Source organism: Trichoplusia ni, chromosome 21 (genome assembly GCF_003590095.1).
Source record: "Trichoplusia ni isolate ovarian cell line Hi5 chromosome 21, tn1, whole genome shotgun sequence".
Lineage (NCBI taxonomy): Eukaryota > Metazoa > Arthropoda > Insecta > Lepidoptera > Noctuidae > Trichoplusia > Trichoplusia ni.
The window spans coordinates 563690-583158 of NC_039498.1; the positions used below are offsets into that span (position 1 = coordinate 563690).

A 19469-nucleotide genomic window follows, 5' to 3' on the forward strand; every position below is an offset into this window, starting at 1 on the left:
AGAAATATAAAAACGAACGTTAAATTGGGAATGACAAATTGGAAAAATTGAATTACAATTTACTAGTTTAGTATTTGAAGAAATGAATGACGCAATAAACATAAAAGGTATTAGAATGAAGTAAGGACAGGATGGAAGGGGAATATTAATGGATACTTAGCTATTTACATAGAAACTATGGTCATATTTTTAAGATCACCCATCGAAGGTCAAAAAGTATTTTCAAATAGTCAGATCTAAGGACATCCTGTATTTTTTTTCTGGGCTGAATATTTTAAATATTGGGCATAGACTAAGTAAACGTGCTCGTTGTCTATGTAGCGGGAAATTAACGAGGATGTGAATAATGTTGCCAATTATATTTATTTTCGTGAATTCTATTGTGAGAAAATAGGACTATAAATTTTATAGCGAAATTATAGAAATGAAACTACGTCGTTACATCTAGAGTCCAAAAAAATTGGGCAGCCCGTCTTTAGCGAACTTCAGTATTTCACACAATTTGGGTAGCTGATGAAAAATAGTTTAATATTACACCTTAAGGTGCTATCATCATCATCATCATCATCAGCCTATCGAAGTCCACTGCTGGACATAGGCCTCTCCAAGTGCACGCCACTGAGATCGATTTTCGGCTTCTCGCATCCAGCTCCTGCCAGCCGTCTTGCGCAAGTCATCACTCCACCGTGCCTGAGGACGTCCTACACTACGTTTGCCGAGGTAAGGTGCTAAACGCGAGGTTAAGATGGTTAGTTTTTATAAACTGTATTTAAGGAACAACGTAAATTCTCATCTGACGTCGAAAAATGCAAAGGAAAATGTAACACAACTTTTTCGAGCGATTACCTGACAACACCGCAGAATGTCATATTTTATCTGTGGATGATTGTTGAAAGTAAATGTTTTTTTCTTGAATTTTATTTGTTCAGAAGTTCTTGTAGTGGATTTTGCGAATGATATTGAATCGAAAATAACTAGTGGATATGTAATTAGATGAATGAATACACTGCCTATAAAATAGCTTTTATATTTTTGTAATGTTCCTGTATCGGCGTTATAGGTTATAATACAGTCGTCATCAACTATCCCCTGGTTATGCCAAACTTATTTTTAGCTTCTAAAAACGCTAAAACGAGGCTGTGTTAAGTGTGTGAAGTGTTCTATATAAAATTTACTTGATAATTGAAGTTATAAAGTCAAGAAAATGGGTCTGATTATATCAAGAATTCGCGTAAGTACATTTGATTATGATGGATTTTTACATATGTTTTGTAAAAGAGCCAAAACTATTTCGATACGTTTCTAATATTCATTTGGCGGCAACTCAAAATTTTGTCCATGACCTGAAGGGTTTTATAAATGAGTCTAACCTGCTAATCAACAGCTCACCTAGGCATATTTTCTCTATTATTCTAGACTGAAATTCTCTGACTTTATTTTGACTTTCTGCAACCTTTAAATATATACCTGGTTTCCTTATACCAGGTTTAAGCTACAGGCTGATATATAAACTATATAATAGTGATTATTTGATATTAAATAACAACAATAGTGCTTCAAAAACATGAGTATGACAGTAAGTAGTTTGTGCTAAAAGAGGTTTAAATATTCTGTTCTAGAAAGTTGTGCATGAAAGTTTTATTCAAAGATAATCATTTCTATCACTGCTATTTGCATAAAATTAATTAAAATGTTAAATAATAGTTGAAGTAGTATTTAAATTACTATGCATTTAAAACTCTTTGCATTCAAGTGCATTTTTTTTTAATTCATTTGTTTTTTTTTTTTAATAAAGTCATGACTCAGATAAGGTCTGGCTTGTAACTGTGTATTCAATATCATAAACTGCTGAGCCAATTTTAAAATACTTCTAATTGACAGTTAACTTTAGTTCTGTGCCAAAGGAGGTTTCATTTCATTTATAGGTTTTAATATTGTGTTGTTGCCTACTATTTAATTTAACTAAATTGGTTTAGATATTAGTAATTTAGCTTTGATTCTAAATTAGTGAATAAAAATGTCAGTTCTTAAATAAACTTTGACCATAAAATAAAAGTTATTAATCTGGTTTCCTGTTATTTATCTATTAATTATAGTTAAAAAAAACCCATAATCTAATTAAATGTTGGTGGAAGAATGTTAATCTTTTAATTTCATATCAGAAGTATAGTTTAACATTATAGCATCAATAGTAAATCTCAAATTTTATTTTAATTCAATAAGATGTCAATTTTGTGATGTTATATTTTTTTGAGTTATCTCATACCACAAACTCTGCTGTGATCATTTAGAAAATTTAATTTCAAAAGTTTTGTGATCGAAAGTATCAGAGACTATACTTATATTAACTAGAAAAATACCAGCCAATGGACTAAGAAAATGGCAGATAGTCTTTTATCACAATCAATTGCCATGTACAGCAAAATTAATTAAAAGTTATACATAAGTCCAATAAATATTAATAATCCTTATTGGTAAATATTTATAATTGGGGATAGATATTTATATTTCATGAGGGAAAAGCAATTTATAAATACAACTTCATTTGTACATTTGTAACTTTTGTGTATGCAATTGCTGAACCAATTTTGATTTTGATATGTAGTGTTATTGTAGACTAGCTGTTGCCCGCGACTTCGTCCCCGTGGGTAGAAGATATAAGTTATGATTTATACCTGCCCTGCTTTTTTCACATTTTCCATTGTATCTTCGCTCCTATTAGGCACAGCGTGATGGTTTATAGCCTAAAGCCTTCCTTGATGAATGGTCTATTCAACACAAAAATAATTTTTCAATTTGGACCAGTAGTTCTTGAGATTACCGCGTTCAAACAAACAAACAAACTCTTCAGCTTTATATATTAGTATAGATGAGCAGGTAGCAGTGTATCTCTTAAACCTATGATGAAGTTTAGGTCAAGGATGGTTGCTAAATTTAATTTAATTTAATGTTTAATGTTTAGGCTTATAAAATATTTGTTGTAGTTTTGTCAAAATCTAATAGATGGCGATATGTCAGTGACGTCATCTTTCTGTATCGCGGTGTTAAGATTTTCAGCTGAAGAATGACACCGCGGTAATATTTCATTAAAGTTGTCTTGCTCTGAAAGTGTGTTTCATTATTATTGGAAGTAGTATTTTTGCGACTTTGTACAACTTGTCTACTTCAAACTGAGATAAAGTCTTGCTAGATCCCTAAACTTTATAAAGATGCATTATATACCCTCAGATAGTTGGCTTTAGAAACATAATTTTGTCTTTAAAAACTTTAATTTGTTAGTTTATTATAATTGTAGATACATTGTTATGATGCATTGGTTGTAATGAAAATGTAATGGTTTTATTAAACAGTTAGGTGACTGATAATCGTTTCTCTATAAATTAAATAAAATGATATAATATATTTATAGTCTGTGGTGACCAAATATTCATCATCATATTTCACATTTCATAGCATATACCTCCTTTTTCAATTTCTGGCTGGTTTATTATTCATACTTATATATATTTTAAATGCAAAAATACCTCTGAATCATCCATATTTTGTTAAACATTATTTTTTATTATGAAATAGAATGTAACTGTTCTTACTCTTTCGAAATTAAAGTATTTAAAAAAAAGGCTACATATAAAAATAAATTTGTCTGATGGTTTTCGTGACCCTCACTATTAAAGTCTGATAAAGTTAAGCTTTGTCTGACAATTATGATGGATAATCCATACAAATTACAAACATGTATGATTGAATATTATATCTGTTAAATGGTAAATATAGCAAATCATGATAACTTGCATTACTGTATAGTGCATATTATTATGACCTATAATCGGTCTAAAAGTATTCAGTAGGATTTTTTAAACAAGCCTCGCTTAAAGCAATTTGATGGTTTACGAAATGGTAGAAATTAGTTAGGCGATACTGTTCTTAAATTATTATGTATCTACCTCAGTAAAGTAATAATATTTTTTGAAGAACAAAAACATACCTTGATTATACCTTGAACTTAATGATGAACATTTTATGGGACCTAACGACGGCTATAGCACGTTAAATAAAAAAAAACAACAATATAAGTTCACCCAGTCTGAAGTATCCGAAACAATCCGAATTAAGAACCTCGTTTTTGAAGTCGCTTGAAAAACATCCTAGTTTATTGAACCCACATTGAAGATCATTGAAGTCGATCGCTTTTAGGAATAAATACGTAAAGACAGTATCTTTTGTATAACTTCAATTTGCGTTACCAGTCAAGGCTAGCCGTAATACTCACGAATACAATGCGTAATAAACGACCCCAACAATACGGCATTGTTCACCGCATATATTTATATGTTGTTGAATATTGATAAACATGGTATATAAGTGTGTAGTTTTTACACAGATCGCATTATCACACGAATGTTTTATTAGCGAAAGTTTGTTACTTCTTCACGCCTAAACGGTATGACCAATTTTGATGAAATTTGACATGAAGTTAGCTGGGATCCTAAATTTATACGTATGCATAAACTAGGTAATGTTTTGGGTTAGCTTAAGCAGTAGAAGTGTGGGTGTTTGTGGTCAGATGAAGTCAACATATCCCCAGGCCTTGCCGTCGACGTGGGTTGAAGTCATTAGCGTTTTACCTCGGAAAGAAAGGTAGTGTTTTGTAATTGTGACCGATATCTTTACGGTCAGAGCTGGCAATACCATATAATTTTCATGTTTAATTTTCGTAAAAGGATTTTTCGATGCAATTTTTACACGACTACCCAAAATGAATGGTGTTGTTTTTACACACAAATCCTTTTATACCGTACCCCCTCAATCCGTTTAAGAGATATTTTATGTAAGTTTCCTTATTCCATAGATGAGAGATACAACGTGAAGTTGGTCCTCACCTCTAAATAATAATAGTAAGTTCTGTTTAATCGATTCGAGTTCGAATTCGTACTGACGGACTGGGTGAATAGAAAAAAGTGTTTTTTCGGAGGTCGCACGCTTTTGCTTTTATGAAAATGCTTAAACACAATTATTTTTATTCAATGTTTAAGAATCTTCATATACTTCATAATTTTATTTTGTCTTTTGTCTTCAAAATCATTTCAAGAACAGACTTCCATCTACTCCAAAACTGATTCTATTTACCCCGTTTTACCGTTACTCCGGAATCCGATCCTAACACTATTTCGTGCAGTGTCAAGAGTTGTAACTACGTTCGATCGACATCCAACGACGTTGATAACACTGGATCGAATCGATCTTGGGTTGTTTCCATAGAACCGGTTCAGGATTGGATCAAAATCGATAAAACCGGTGAAGTTGGACTCGCGATACTGAAGTTTCAGTACCAATGGGCTAAAACAAAACAGTTAGGTCAGGTAAGACGACAAATAAAAAGAAATTGGTTAGGTTTTGGTAAATAAAACCTAAAAAACTGATTCTTACCAGCTAGGTTTACAGGTCATTTTAACAAAAAAAAATGTTAAAAAAAAAAAAGTTTTATATTTTAACTTAAATGTTTTTCCCACGCCGTTTTCTTTTTCATTTAGATTATTTGTGTCTGACATTAAATCGTCCTTTTGGTAAACAACTCGACGATTCTTACTTGATTATAATTATAATCAGCTGATTAAAACAATACTTCATAAAGGTTATTTAAAAGTTAAATAAATTGTTTTATTTCAATATTTATTTTTCCCACGTGAATCAGTTGAATGTCTGTGATAATCAACTTCTTTTGCTTTGGGAAGCTGTCTTTTCTTATATGTAGGAGAATATCGATACGAAAACGTAATTTTAGATCAAAAATCTAGTTTTAAACTTGATCTTATTTTAGATTGGTAGCTGTTGTCCGCGGGCCCGTCCGCTACACATCAAATGATGATTGACGTTGTTAACCTATCTGTATACCAAGTCTCGTCTAAATCCGTTTAGTGGTTTTTGCGTGAAAGAGCATCAAACATCCCGACATACATACTTTCGCGTTTATAATATTAGTAGTATAGTAATTAAAAAACGATTAAAAACCGGGTAATATTAATTCCGTTCAGATACATAACTGTGTATAGTTTTTATGACTCGGTTTTCTGATCTCGTAACGGTATCGATTACCTCAGATTCTTCCGATAAACAATCGCGAGCATAAGTTTTAAAAACAGATAATATATGTTATTTAAATTCTAGATCATGAAATCGGTGAAGTTTGAACCTCCGTTGGTCACGTGACAGTAAGGCTTCTGTAGGCTTAAAATACATTTGAAAAATAAATGATTACCCTATTTTGTTGTTATACTGGCAGAAAAACATATTATCTAGGAAAATTTTAATTGTCTACCTATACATCTTTAAGAGATACAGCCTTGTGATAGACGAACGGCCAGATGGATAATCAGGCTAACAAATAATTTTGAGGGTACCCAATATTTTATTTTGTCACCGCATAATTTCGTTTTTTTTTGCCTATTTATACGAATCCTACCTTTATGTCGCGAGACTGACTCGCACTTGACTCGCACTGACTCGAACTTTAAATCGAAGGAAATGACTTTCCCTTTTGTCAAGTGTCTTGACTTTGACTTGTCACTTCAATGTAACTTTTCGATGGGTTAAAGCCTAGCTGTTTATGTAACGGATGTCACATAGATTTAATTGTAACCGACTTTGTTACACTAACTTTTGTCTTCGCCCGTACCCTTTGGTGCTATCGTATTGCATGTGGGCAGACGGTGAACGTTTCAAAGGCAAATGCGTTTATTGTAAATAGCAAATAAAAATAAAATAAAAGTATTGTCTTCTTCTAAATATGTCGATTACTGACAATGTAATTAAAAGACTATTTATTATCCATATAATTGGTGTTAGGTATCATCGTTTCTTAGCTATTGAAATCATTGTGTATGGCCCCTTTTTTTTTAAACATATTTAAGTCTTTATAAGACTAATAAGGAGAGTGGTTCTTTTATAAAACCCTATGTAACATTTTAGCAACTTGCTTTCATTTTATGGGATCGTCGTGTCGGTTTATTGGGGAGCCCATCTTCCATCTCCAGCGTCAGATCAGCTCCATGTCATGATATTACATGCAATATACATTTCAATGCAAAATTTCAAGTCCATCGGACTTGTAGCTGCAATCAGATCAAAGTCAAAAAAAAAAAACGAAGCCCGCATTAAGTAATTCAATCCTTGTGTCTCGGGGGTTTTCACAAACATTCAAGTCACATAAAGACATCCAGACTCAGGTCAAGCATTTGTGGAACACACAAATGCTTGTCCCTCGCGAGGATCGAACCCTCGACACGCCGCGCTCAGTGGGTTTGTAGTAGGAAAGTGGTAACCTCAACCACTGGGCTAGCCGTGCCGTCTAATATGACATGTCGTCTAACTAAAAAAAATAAAGCATATCAAATTGACCGAAAGTCGACCAAAGCACAGTTTGGCAAATTTAAATGAACTAACCATTACCACAAAAGTCAATAACCCAGTTAATATAAAAACCGAAATCATTACTACAATAAGTTCTTTCAATACACCTTCACTTTTCTTCTTTGTCTGAGGTCAGGTAAACTGTCTTTTACAATTCTAAACAGAAATATTCTAAATTGAACTCGATTTCAAATGCTTTAAAGTTCATTTTGAAATATACCTGCAGTACCACTAATAGACTGCCATTGCTATTTAAACTTTATGTCTATACATTTAACGCTCATTTTGGAAAATATATGTCACTATTTTAGTGTAGGTATTGTTTCATTTTCAGTTTTATTGTTATTTGCAATAAGGTGTAAAATTGGTTTATAGTTTTGGACGAGACATGCTCCAATTGCCGTAAAATGCAAAACTTTCAAGGAAAGTGAACGTTTTCGTCTGCGGCAAAATTTGATGGAATATTAATACCCTGAAATGGTTCAAGCATTGGTCGCCAAGCCTTCTGAAATGAGGACAATTATTAGTTCCATTTAAAAAGTGCATATAAGATAATCAAAGGGTCAAAACAGAACCCTATTATTGAGGCTTCGTTTATCTTTCCATCTCTCTGTCCTTCTGTCCGTCAGTCACCACGCTATATCTCATGAACCGGGATAGGCTAGGCAGTTGGAGTTTTTACTGATGATTTTAATCTTTTACTGTATAAATTAAGAACAAATTAAACTGTTGCTAGGGCCTTGGGGATCCAAACAAAAAAACAGATTGATCTGCCTAAAGTTGGTAAATACTAAATAGGCACTATTTAGGCCTTGCCTATTAGACAACATCTCGTAATTAAAACTCCAAATATTCTCTCGTATTTCGGTGTAACTGTAAACTACATCTCAAGGCTAAAATTATCACTTTTCAGAATGTTTAAAATACGAGTTTTGACAGCCTCGGGAGTTGGTCTAAAATTACAAGAAAAAAACACTCGTTGCTAGAAAAGCATTTATAAAAAAGAAACCATTATTTTTCAAGTCGTATCAACCAGTATTCAATGGTCAAAATCTTACTTTAGTTAGTTCGTTAAAAATAACAATGCAGTAATAAAAATGATTTGGAAAGAAAAAGTATTCACACGGTTTTTTGGTGATTTTTTATACTTTTTTCAACACTCTTTTTTGTATAGATTAGAATCCAAACATGAAAAAGATCATTAAAGAAATTCATTAGCATTAATCGGTTGGGAGGATTCGAAAGGCGGTATTGCCACGTTGAATGGCAATGCTAATCCTTTGTACGAGGTAAAAGCCAGCCTTTGGGTCACGGGAAGTGTCAACAAGACGCTTTGCTAGATCTTTGTAGAGCATTTTTGCACTCTGCGCCCACCGTCACGATAGGTTTATGCAACGTACCAGCAGTGGCCCGCGGGCACCTCCCCTAAAAAAAATATCCTATGTGTTAATCCTGATTATAAACTGAGCGCCGAGTTTGGTCTACAGCCGTTCAGCGGTTTTTTCGTGAAAGAAGAGAAAACATCCATAAATACAAACTTTCGTGTTTATAATATTAGTAGGATTACGACATGAAGCAATATAAAACTATCTTTATCTAGTAGTCTATTCATTTCTGTCACAGTTAGTTATTATCATCTTTTCGCAAGTACAATAACGTTATTATATTTAAATTCCAAAGATTGACGCTGTGTTCATTTTTATAATGATTCTTTGACCGTTTTCCTTGGGAATTGGCGTAAGAGCAGAAGTCTACTAAGTCTTAAAGTAATATCATTGCCGATGTGGAAAAGAGAGGCCATTCTACGCCGTGTATTGCGCTGTCACACTTTCACATGATCAGTAATGTGTCTTTAAAGCAAGGTGGCATTCCTCCAGGGCCCCGATGCTGCTATTAACAATTGCCAATGATTGAATAGAAATTCCATTAAATTTGAAATTATTCCTATTCTCTCAATCATTATACCAACATAATAACTGAAAATTCATTGTATTGACCTTGACTGTACCGTCCCATACTGAATTTCCAAATATTTTTTTAAATATTATAATTTTAAGCCAATTTTCATTCATCCATCGGCCATTGCAGAATTGGGACCCAGAATCGATATAAGGTACGGAAGGAGTCATTTTTAAGGGTTAAAAGATTCTGTGAAGATATAACAATACTGAGAGTAGCTAGTCGATGTTTATATTAATATATTCTGCTTATTAAAGAGGTTTCATAAATATTTAAGGTTGTTTCGGAAGGTCACTTTTGTTATCTACTATGTTTAGTTACGTAACGTTATTTATACGTATTTTTCTTGTTATTATTCTTATACACGGTTGGGTGACCTAATCACTGTTTGGGGAAGCCGGTGTGTTGAGTAGTCTGAAGGATTTAGTACTTGTAAGTATTGGTTTGAAACTGGTCTAGATTCATGTGATTTGATTGACTAAGGTTTTGTAATAAAGACTGTTGATTTATACTTGACACAGGTCAAGTTAGGATTGTGAATTTTTGAGCTTGAAACTTAAAATATTGAAACTCAGTTAAACGATATTACTAAATACAGCTATCTACTACTTAGGTTCAGTTCAAAGAAATCTCTATTCCTAGATTCTGATAGAAAACATTGTTTGTAGACATCTCGGTATTAAAGAAAGACTGTTGACAAAGTTTTGTTCATAGATGGCGCGCTTCTGCCCTCTTTTCTTAACTCTCTTCTTGGAAACCACGTTTTCTAGATATGGTTTCTTATTTTATTATAAGTACTGCTGAATTTTGAATTAAGAAACTTTTCATTCGGGGATCATACAAATGCTCGTCATACGCGCGGACCGAACCCGCAACACGCGGCGACCAGTGGGTTTGGCGTGGTGACCCTAACCACCCTCTCATAACCATCCTTTACCATATAATTATGGTTTTCTTCTTCAACAGCGCAAGAAAACAACAATAGAAATACTCGAACGACTTGAGACCGATATAAAAGGGATCGAAAGGGATGGACAGTACAAGGAGCAGACCCACAAGCGCGTCATAGGGTACGTGATGGCGTACTCCGTGGGTCTATACGTGCTGTTCGCCATATTATACTATTACATGTACGTCGGACGGAGTCAGCATTGGCTGCATTCGTTGTTGTACGCCTCGCCGTTGTTGGTTCTGCCTATTTTGTGAGTATTCGACATTTTGATAGTCAAACGCCTCCTTCTTCTTCCAGTCCTCTTTGTGTTTTTCGATTTTTGCCCACGATGACATTTGACGCAAGCAAATTGTTTTGAAGTTGACTCACAGTCGGATCCATTATTTTCCGCGCTAACTCTCCTATCCTCTACCTTATATTATGTATTTATCATTTTTATCAGCCAACGAAATCTATTTACGCCTGGATTTAATTAGGACATTTCATCTACACAATATACTTGATCTTAGGCTATATCATACTTAAGGAAGCCTAGTAAAGTTAATTGTGAGGCCTAAAAGAAAAGACTGTTGACACAGTCAGATTTTGAAAACAACTGCAGGCACACAAATTCATATTGCTGTTGAATAATAAGCTTAATTAATAGTCTTAACAACTGGTTTAGTTATATCACACTAGCTGTTGCCCGCGACTTCGTTCCCGTGGCTAGAAGATATAAGTTATGATTTATACCTGCCCTGTTTTTTCCACATTTTCCATTGTATCTTCGCTCCTAGTAGTCGCAGCGTGATGGTTTATAGCCTAAAGCCTTCCTCGATTAATGGTCTATTCAACATAAAAAGATTTTTTTTCAATTTGGACCAGTAGTTCCTGAGATTAGCGCGTTCAAACACACAAACAAACAAACTCTTCAGCTTTATATATTAGTATATAGATTCAAAACCTTTTCCTACATATCACCAAAAAGGTGGGTAGTTTGATAGTTGAATTGCTATCCGACTTATTTTGACGACTGTACATCGTTAACAGAAGTTTGTATCGGCAATAAAAGATTTAATGATCGTTAGGCATATGTGACCAATTTGCTAAGAAATTGCGGATTTTAATTGTTTTTATTAAATTTCAGAGTAATATTCTTACGGTCAGCTATATCGTGGTATTATAACTGGACTCTAAATAAGAACAGGCTGAAACTGAGCAAAATGAGAGAGGAAAAGAAGAAAATATTAGAAGAGGTTATGAATACTGAGACTTATAAAGTAAGTTTATATGTATAAAGGTTTTATTTTCTTTATTTATATATTTTTTTGCTCCTTCTATATGAACCCCATCCAAATATTTTCTGTAAACGATAGCTCTAAGCGCTAACCGCCAATTGTGGCGTCATGTAACATCAAAAAAATTCCTCCCGCAATAACGAATTTAATCTTTGTGTCGCGGGTCTTACAAACATACAATTCACACGCACAAAGACACCCAGACTCAGAACAAGCATTCGTGGATCACACAAATGCTTGTCCTATGGTCGAATCGAAACCGCGACACGTCGCCCAGACTGGGTTTGGTGTGGTGACCTCAACCACTCGTGCTGTCAAAACTGTTTTTCTTTGAATTTTTATTATTTTCCATACTTGTGTAAACCTATTTAAATTTGCCATAATAAAGTGAAAATGGTAATAGAATCACCTTATAAAATTATTGTAGAGTATTCTACAGACACATAGTTTGTTTTAGTCAACAAAAATGGTTGGTCCTTCCTTAATTATTGGAAAAAATGATTTATCGATTTCTTAATGACAACACCATTACAGACGCCTCAAAAAGGAAATATAAAAAATATGTTACTAATAATAAAACTAATTCCCAATTCCCTTTCAGGTCGCCAAAGAGATCCTAGATAAATATGGAAGTCCGGAAGAGCAGTCGAAAGCATTGAAACCGTTCGTCCCGTCAACCAATGTGCCCGGTAATACCCCTAGCACGCCGGTACCAGGTAGACATCCTTTGTAAATAATCCAAATAGATTATTAGCTTAGAGAAATCACTTTAAAGGGAATTTAATAGTAGGGAAATATTTGAAGAAACTGTGAAATCGGATGCTGTATTAAAAAAAATCGCAGGATTTACTTGTACGATCCAAATAAGCAAAAAAATATTAATGATTGATTTAATGAAAATACAATATGTATTGACTATAATCCTCGTGTCACTCTGAGTTTAGCAATAAACGCATTCAAATTATGTGCTTAATGATACCAAAATGCTTGATAATCAAGTATTTTTATACGGGGATAAAGCCCGCTCAACTTTCAAAAGAAAAAATATTCAGTTACCTTATAATTTTTAAAAATTATGTTTCCTCTTTTATATATTTATACTTCTCATAAGATCTAAGATTGTTTCAGGGTTATCAATTTTGATTGGATGCCTGTTTTTATGTTTTTCCCCTTGTTTATCGAATGGTTTTCAACCCTATCCTAGTATAAATAGAGTTTAGTTTTAGATGTTAATCATCAATAACTTACCATATAGGCATGAGTGTTTCTAAAGAGTGTTCCCTTAGTAGCATGGTAATGAGATCCCATCGAAAAGTGTAATTATAAATGCATAGATCGATGCTAGTCTGAATATTGTGTACATAATATATAGTTTCAGTAGGGTACATATAGAAACATAATGTTCATTACTGCAAGTCGAAGTTAATGGATGCAAACATAACTTGAAATAGGATCTAGATATCCATTGCGAGTTTTATGCTCCTCAACAAAGTGTAGCCCAGTTTTTGGTGTTCCCCTAATTGTCTATTAACCCACCTATATAATGACCTAAGTAGGTCAAAGATACCGCAGTCAACCTGCCCACTTTTTGGCCATAGGCACATAGAAAAAAAGGCTTAATAAATAAATTTACCATATTGTCGGGGATAGAGCACATCCGCGAAACTAGCATTTGAAAATTCCGCGTATATGATAAATTTAATGTAAATGCGCTGATCCAAAATGTCATTCACAACCGACAAGTAACTTCACATCTCCGATTTAAAAATATAAATACCCCCGTATTCAAATGTCAATTTTTATTAAAGCTTGTCAGTTTTTATAGTTGTAAATTGCATTTTTATCTGGTTGAAGCTACACTGAAAATTTCAGCCTGCTAGCTTATTGGGAAATGCCTCAAATTGTGTTGCTAAAATTCATCCGAAACGACAAACAAGCAAGGGAATTTATAAAAACGTTGGAAAAATGAATATAAACACACGTGTTATCAAGACTTACATATTGTGGTATATTCGCTAAATCGCACTATCCCCTACGACATCATCGACCACACTTCACAACTTATCACTCTTACTCATACTATCCATAGCTACACCTGGACAGCTAAGACAGAGACAGATGGCGCTGCAGACCTCGACTCCTGTCTCCAACAACAGGATGCTGGTGCCCGTCGTCAATTCACCCAACTCGGTTTATAAGGGAGCTAGACTTAGGGTAAGTTGGAAGCAGAATTATGAATTATTTGGGGGAAATTGGAGTAGATTAATGGTCTTAGTATACAGTAAAATTTTCGGATTCTTTGGGGTCAATGTTGTTTAAGTTTGAGGAGATCAATAGACTATTTGTATTTTCTTAATCAGACTATCGTTTTTTTTATCTTGAAATGTCTTTAACAGTGCATTTGGGGTACTGATTCTTGAGGACCCAGAAAAATGTTGTTTTTTGTCATTGTTGTTGGTCGATAGATTTGAAGGTCCTTCAAACCAAGTCAAACAGTTTTGACTGTTTTGTGAGACCCTGTTCTAGCTGAGAAGTTTACCATGTACCTTTTTTTATAAATAAAACAAAAAAGCTACGCCATCTAGTGACAAATGCGCATTAAAACTATTTTTTTTATAAATCTAACTTCCAATACTTAAATGTTTGATAAACCTTTCAAACGACCATTTTTATCATCAATTTTGATCATCCTTGGTCACAATGTTCCATTTCGTTCCCCAGTCCGACCAATTGCCTCGCCCGTTGCCCGACAAGAACCGCTCAGCTCTGGACAAAGTAGTGGACTACCTCCTCAAGGACGGTCCCAACCATCGCATGGCACTTATCTGTTCGGAGTGCTTTTCTCATAATGGTAAGTCTTCATTGTTGAACAGTTTCATGAGATAAAAAAATGGTTTATTAAGTTATATCAACTTGGACTAGGTAGGAATGATTTCAAGAGGTGTAAAGGTCAGTGTAAATTCCTCCCGAAATTGTCAGCTGTAGCAATTTCGACTTTTGTAGCAAAAATTTAAATCTGTAGCAAGGTGATCGTTTCAAATTCAATAAGCACACTTGACGTTCATAGTACAATACAGCAAAACGCTTTCTTACTTTCCGTAGGCATTCTATTTCTTTTTTGGGTAGACTTTCTTTTAAGGAATTTCCTTTTTTACAAACATTCAAGTCACATGCACAAAGACACCAAAGAAAAGCATTTATGTAGCACATAGTAATCGAGCCCTTAACCCTAAGCCTACTTAAATTTATCAAAAATGTGCAGTAACTACTAACAACGCAGTAACGATTGCTAGCCTGTTTGTTTGTCCTTCCCCTGGTTTGAATGGTTTTCAACCCTATCTTAGTATAGAGTGACCCTCAACACGTCGTTACATGTGACCGTGTCTCCTCAGGCATGGCGATGGTCGAGGAGTTCGACTACGTGTCGTACGTGTGCGCGTACTGCGGGCGCCTGAACCCGGCCCGCAAGCAGCGCCCCGCCGCGCCGCTGCTGGCCGCCAGGCCGCTGCCCGCGCTCAACGCGTCCATGGCCGGTATGTATGCTAGAGGCTTCTGTAAGTACAGGCCGTTCGTGATGTACCTGGCGTACGTGGCCCTCGTGTGTCCCAATTCACTCAATAGCCTCAATACTCATTCAAAGAAAGCAGATTCTCAGTTTTTTTATTGTATTAGATATATTCCAGAAAAGATAGATACATTTAAAACTGGCAGCCCTATGCCCGACATATAGCGTATTTGGATGCAACCAAAAATGAGAAAACAATCCTAACAACAAGCATATTTTATTAAACCTCTCCTGCAAAAAATATTTTGATCCTTTTTCGAGGTTAACATTTAAGTCACAAACACTCTGAAACAGGACAAGCATTCTTGGAACACACGAACTCTTCTCCTTGGCGGGGATCGACTCCACGACACGTCGCACGCAATGGGATTGGCTTGATGACCTTAACCACTCGGCTATCCGTGCAATCTGCAGCATATAAGTTACGATTAATTAGCCTGTTACGTTTTTTCGATAAATATGATACATATATTATAATTATGTTACAGGTAGCGGTGATGATTCGTCTATCGCTAGTTCTGCCAGCGAGAGTGACGACGATAAGCACGCGGGCGACGCCTCGAGGCGATGCGGTCAGTAACACTATCTTATTTCCATTGTGTTGGTAAGGCACGCGGTAGTTCACGTATCCACATTCAAGCATCCCCAGAAACATGCCCTTTATAATATTGACCCTCTCCCCTATTACCGAACCACTTAAAATGAAAATACCTAGAAACCGCTTCGCACATAGTTAATTGTCTTAAATAAGCAATATAAAAGCCGTAGTCGATTTAAAAAAAACTCATATAACGTTTGACCCACCATTTTCATCAACTTTCTTTTCAAAGTTGTAAAGTATTCTATGTCCTGTCTCAAGCTCTAGAGTCTAGACTATCCATCTACGAAATTATATTACAATCGGTTGCGTGGCGTTAAAGCGAGACAGACAGTCAGATATTTTATATTTTTAAATTCGTTCTGTCCAGGTTCTGAAGGCGAATCGGATCGTCCCCCCTCGTGCGAGGGGTCGCCGAAATCCGAGAAACTCAAGAAAGAAGACTGAGTCACGTCAATTCACATCTATCATAGGCACCGAGCGAGGTAATGTCAATGTATTGTTGACGATTATGTACTTTATCGTATTGAATTTAAAGTTCAAATTCCATTGGAGCTATACATGGTTGTAGGTTATAATATCAGCCTGTGTTTGGACTTTATGTTTGTAAGTTTAAAGTTCAAATTGCTCTGACCATTGTCGAGTAGAAAAATGATACCAGATTTTTAATGGAACACTTTATCGTTCAAGGAATAAGGTTTGAATTGCAATGGCTAATATCAGAGCTACAATAATTACAAGCTGGTTGTAAATGGACTACTTTATCTCACTAAGTATAGAGTTCAAATTGCAATGGCAAATGTCTTAATAATGCCTTTTTCCTTAGGAATATGTTGAAAGTTCTGATTCTGTCTTCCTTATTTTAATTTTGTGATAGGTTTTGGAATCCGGTAGTAATGTTATGCAGTAAAAATGATTTGAATCTGTTTGTTTGTCTTTGACAGATTATAGTTAACTGAATTTAGTTGTATTATGTATTGAAAAGAACGCGTAACGATAGCGAAATGAAAGCAATTGTTGCTGTTAAAATGATTGGTGTTTCTAATGGCAATTATTTTGATGTGTAATTTGGCAAGTCGAGAAAGAGCTACAAAATATAGCTGTCTCTGTTTCACACAGCTTGCTTGTATACATTGTTCTCGCTCTAGCAAACCTCGGATCTCTTATCCTAAGTAATTTGACGCCAATACTTGTACAGAATTTCGCTATTTTTGACGCGTTTCTTTAACATAATATTTGAAGTTTCAAGTTAGGTAAAAGTATTCAATTGAATTCTAATGTTAGTTATTTATTTTGTAACAAAATAATTAACTAAAAATGCACCAAGAAATACAAAAACGAAGCATCGAAAACTAGGTATAAGTAATTTAAAACCAAAAGCAATAACAACTATAGTTATAGAATATTGAGCTTTAAAAGCAGTAACATAAAGTACATTTTCGTTCAACAATACGGTATACCTATCAAATGTGTGGCGGATTGGGTAAATACTGTTATTTATAATATTTAATTTATTTATTATTTGTTTTTGTAAGTCTCAATCTAGTAAACGTGATTGCTTTACGATTTTGTAATAATTTCTGGATTTTGTCCTAGAAAAATGTTTTAAGAACTTTTAATACTGGTTTCTGAGTGAGGCCCACTGCTGGGCAAAGCCATCTTGGATCTATATGGTCAGAACTGAAACTAGTTTAGCTATTCCAATAAATACGCGTCAGTAAACCATTATTAAACAAAATCGTCTTTAAAAAAATAACATTTTTGATGATAAACACACGTATTATTGTGATTCAATTCCGTATTCGTCATCAGTTCGTTAATGATTTTAGAAATAGACTTTAACTACATAGCAATAAGAATATTTTTACTACTTTTGCTATGTAATTAAAGTCCATTATTCCTTACCAATGAGATCCCGAAAATAGTTTTGGTGAACTCAACTCATGGTATTCTCATGATTTATAAAATCTCTAAAACAAAAAGCGACTCCCGCATTAAAGAAATTAATCCTTGTGTCACAAAGGTTTCACAAACATTCAAGTCACATGCACAAAGACGCCCAGACTCAGGACAAGCATTCGTGGATCACACAAATGCTTGTCCTACGCGGGGATCGTAACACAACACGTCCTGCACAGTGGGTTTGGCGTGGTGACCTCAACTACTCGGCTATCCATGCATTCATCCCATACATAATCTTGCTCAATTTAAAAATTGTATGATATCACGTTTATTCGTTTGAGACGTGTGTGCGATCTCGATTGGCAAACATAAACGACTGACAATAAATATTAATTATTATTGTCATTTTGATGTTGTGGTAAATAAAAGGTATTAGAATTGGTGATAAACTTTTTAACCGACTGTAAAAAAAGCGGTTGTTATTGTATGTATATTTCTATATCTATGTATATATTTTGGTTGTGAATAACTTAGATTGTTTTTAACTTATATTGGTTTTATAGTTATGCTTATAGTTTTTTCGATAAATGGACAAAGCGCAAATGCGTAAAGTTTTTTTCAATTCGACCTAGTAGTTTCTAGAATTGCGTGTTCAACAGATCAAAAAACTTTTCAGTAATTTTTTGAGTTGTTCAAAAATCGTCTCTTAAGAAAACTAAATATCAAAGTCATCCATTCTAATACCTTTAAAAACATGTGAACTAGCTTTTTACAAACACGTGTTATGATAAGTTGATAAATACAATTTACGTGCCTTGTATAATTAATAAATTTATCATTTTATTTCGAAAAACAATAGGATAAAAATAAACAATAGAATTTTAACTGCCCCATTGATAGTGTCGCATAGAAAGTTTAGATACCATTGTAGTTTCATTAGAATCGCATCGGAATCGGTTTAGGCGTTTCGTAGTTCTAGTAGGCGAGACACAAGTTTATTGACTATCGAACTTTAACATTGAAATGTGTACTTTATTCCTATTTAAGTAGAGTTAATTTGAAGAATTCTCTTCTTCGTATTAATTATTGGGAATTTCAACTGTATTGTGTATGTCTTAAAGTATATATTTCGATGTTTTTATTTCAAGTTCATGTACAGTGCTTATAGCTGTATAGTTATTAAAATATATAGCCCGGAAGGAAAACATATGAGAGAATTATATTGTAAGGAGATTGTAATAATAATTGGTTGGATAATGGCACAAGTAAATAACTATAATACTGATTAATACATAAAAATAATATGACATTAAAAATAGTAATTTAATCATTCATTTTTAGATATCTGTTTGTAAACTGTGCAAATGTTATCTATGGTTAATCGTGAGTCTTGTCTATTCTTAGATAGATTTTGAAATATTTAGACATGTTACTTATTATGCAATTTATTGAACATTTGACATTCAATCTCATTCATTTAAATGATCACTCATTCATTCAAACAGCTGACAATTATAAAACGTTCTTACAAATATAGATTGTGAATAAAATAAATATACATTAATTTAACAGATTAACATAAATACTTCCAATAAAATATAGAACTGCAATAAACTCTCTTTTAAGAATAATTAAAAGACAATACATTATTTATGGATTGTGACATAGACAACCAATAATTATTATTATCTCCATGTTGTGCTATTACGTTTATAAGAGACTATTTCGTCCTCCTTTAGATATACCATGTATTCAAATCTTAGGATTTAACAAATGGTTCAAAAAAAACTTTCCAGAACTTTTATATTT

At 34.0% G+C, this 19469-nt stretch overlaps 1 protein-coding gene across 2 annotated transcripts; it reads left to right on the plus strand.

The window, feature by feature from the left end:
* The first annotated feature begins 851 nt into the window (after positions 1-851).
* On the plus strand, positions 852-17787 carry LOC113504342 (endoplasmic reticulum junction formation protein lunapark-B). Of its 2 annotated transcripts, none has more exons than XM_026886609.1 (9): positions 852-1231; positions 10333-10568; positions 11445-11577; positions 12197-12311; positions 13685-13809; positions 14317-14446; positions 14988-15128; positions 15649-15732; positions 16129-17787. In XM_026886609.1, exons 1-9 carry the CDS (start codon positions 1205-1207, stop codon positions 16203-16205), a joined length of 1068 nt encoding a protein of 355 aa, XP_026742410.1. In that variant the 5' UTR covers positions 852-1204; the 3' UTR covers positions 16206-17787. The 2 variants fall into 2 exon arrangements, with proteins under 2 accessions (XP_026742410.1, XP_026742411.1); XM_026886610.1 differs by having other exon boundaries at positions 12197-12284.
* Positions 17788-19469: the final 1682 nt, after the last annotated feature.